At 36.3% G+C, this 785-nt stretch overlaps 1 protein-coding gene across 1 annotated transcript in view; it reads right to left on the minus strand.

Annotated features, from left to right (window-relative positions):
- Nucleotides 1-327: 327 nt before the first annotated feature.
- The window catches only part of CUNH6orf52 (chromosome unknown C6orf52 homolog), a 9,748-nt gene continuing 9,290 nt past the window's right edge, over nucleotides 328-785 (minus strand). Inside the window, exon 6 of the mRNA XM_023512282.1 lies at nucleotides 328-503. Coding sequence (XP_023368050.1) covers nucleotides 361-503 — 143 coding nt within the window. The 3' untranslated portion in view covers nucleotides 328-360. The remainder of the gene's footprint in view (nucleotides 504-785) is intronic.

A 785-nucleotide genomic window follows, 5' to 3' on the forward strand; every position in this document is an offset into this window, starting at 1 on the left:
TTCTAAACAATAAATCTTCTGGCCTTTTATCAGTCCTAGAGGTCTCACTTAAGTATCCACTTGTAGCAAGGCAATAAAATAGAACAGAATACTCATCTTCAGGACAGAAAGAAAGACATTTTATAAAGGAGCAGAGTAGTTTCAGAACTGGCCTTGATGTTACTTAATATAACACTTCCAGGGACACGTGTGCTGATACAGTTTATTTACATTATGTTCTTATGTCAATCACATTTAAGTTTTGAAAGTTGATGTTTGCAGACAGAATCTAGCATATTCCTGAAGGATCTTCTTTTTTTACCCCAAACAAAGGAGGATACAAATAACATGAAAGTTGGGGAGCTTAAGGAACACCTTGCCTCACTTTGGGGTCTCATCTGGGATTTTAGAGTAAACCGTATCCAGAGGCTGCCAGTGGCAGTTCATGAGGGAGTCGTAGAGTTCTTCACTTTTTGCCATGAACTCTTGGTTTAATTCCTCAATGTTCAAATGAAGATTTGGATCTGCAGAAGCCAATAAAGGATATTAAAAATGAATTTTACAGGACACATAGTGGAAATGGCTTAAAATTAGAACATTTTATAAAAGCATTAGCAGGAAGTACTGCAGATATTAAAGGTTAAAATGCTTAAATTGTGTGCTTCCTCTTAATAAGACCTGAAAATAGAAATTTAAGCTATAAAAGAAATGTTTCCAGACTCAGTGAGCATCCATCTGGCAGAGGAGATGGATTTGAGAAGATGACATCATCTAGTATTAATCACCCACATAAAGACACACCTCCT

This window comes from Otolemur garnettii, unplaced genomic scaffold (assembly GCF_000181295.1).
Source record: "Otolemur garnettii isolate 467f Iridium unplaced genomic scaffold, OtoGar3 scaffold00026, whole genome shotgun sequence".
In the NCBI taxonomy this organism is placed as follows: Eukaryota; Metazoa; Chordata; class Mammalia; order Primates; family Galagidae; genus Otolemur; species Otolemur garnettii.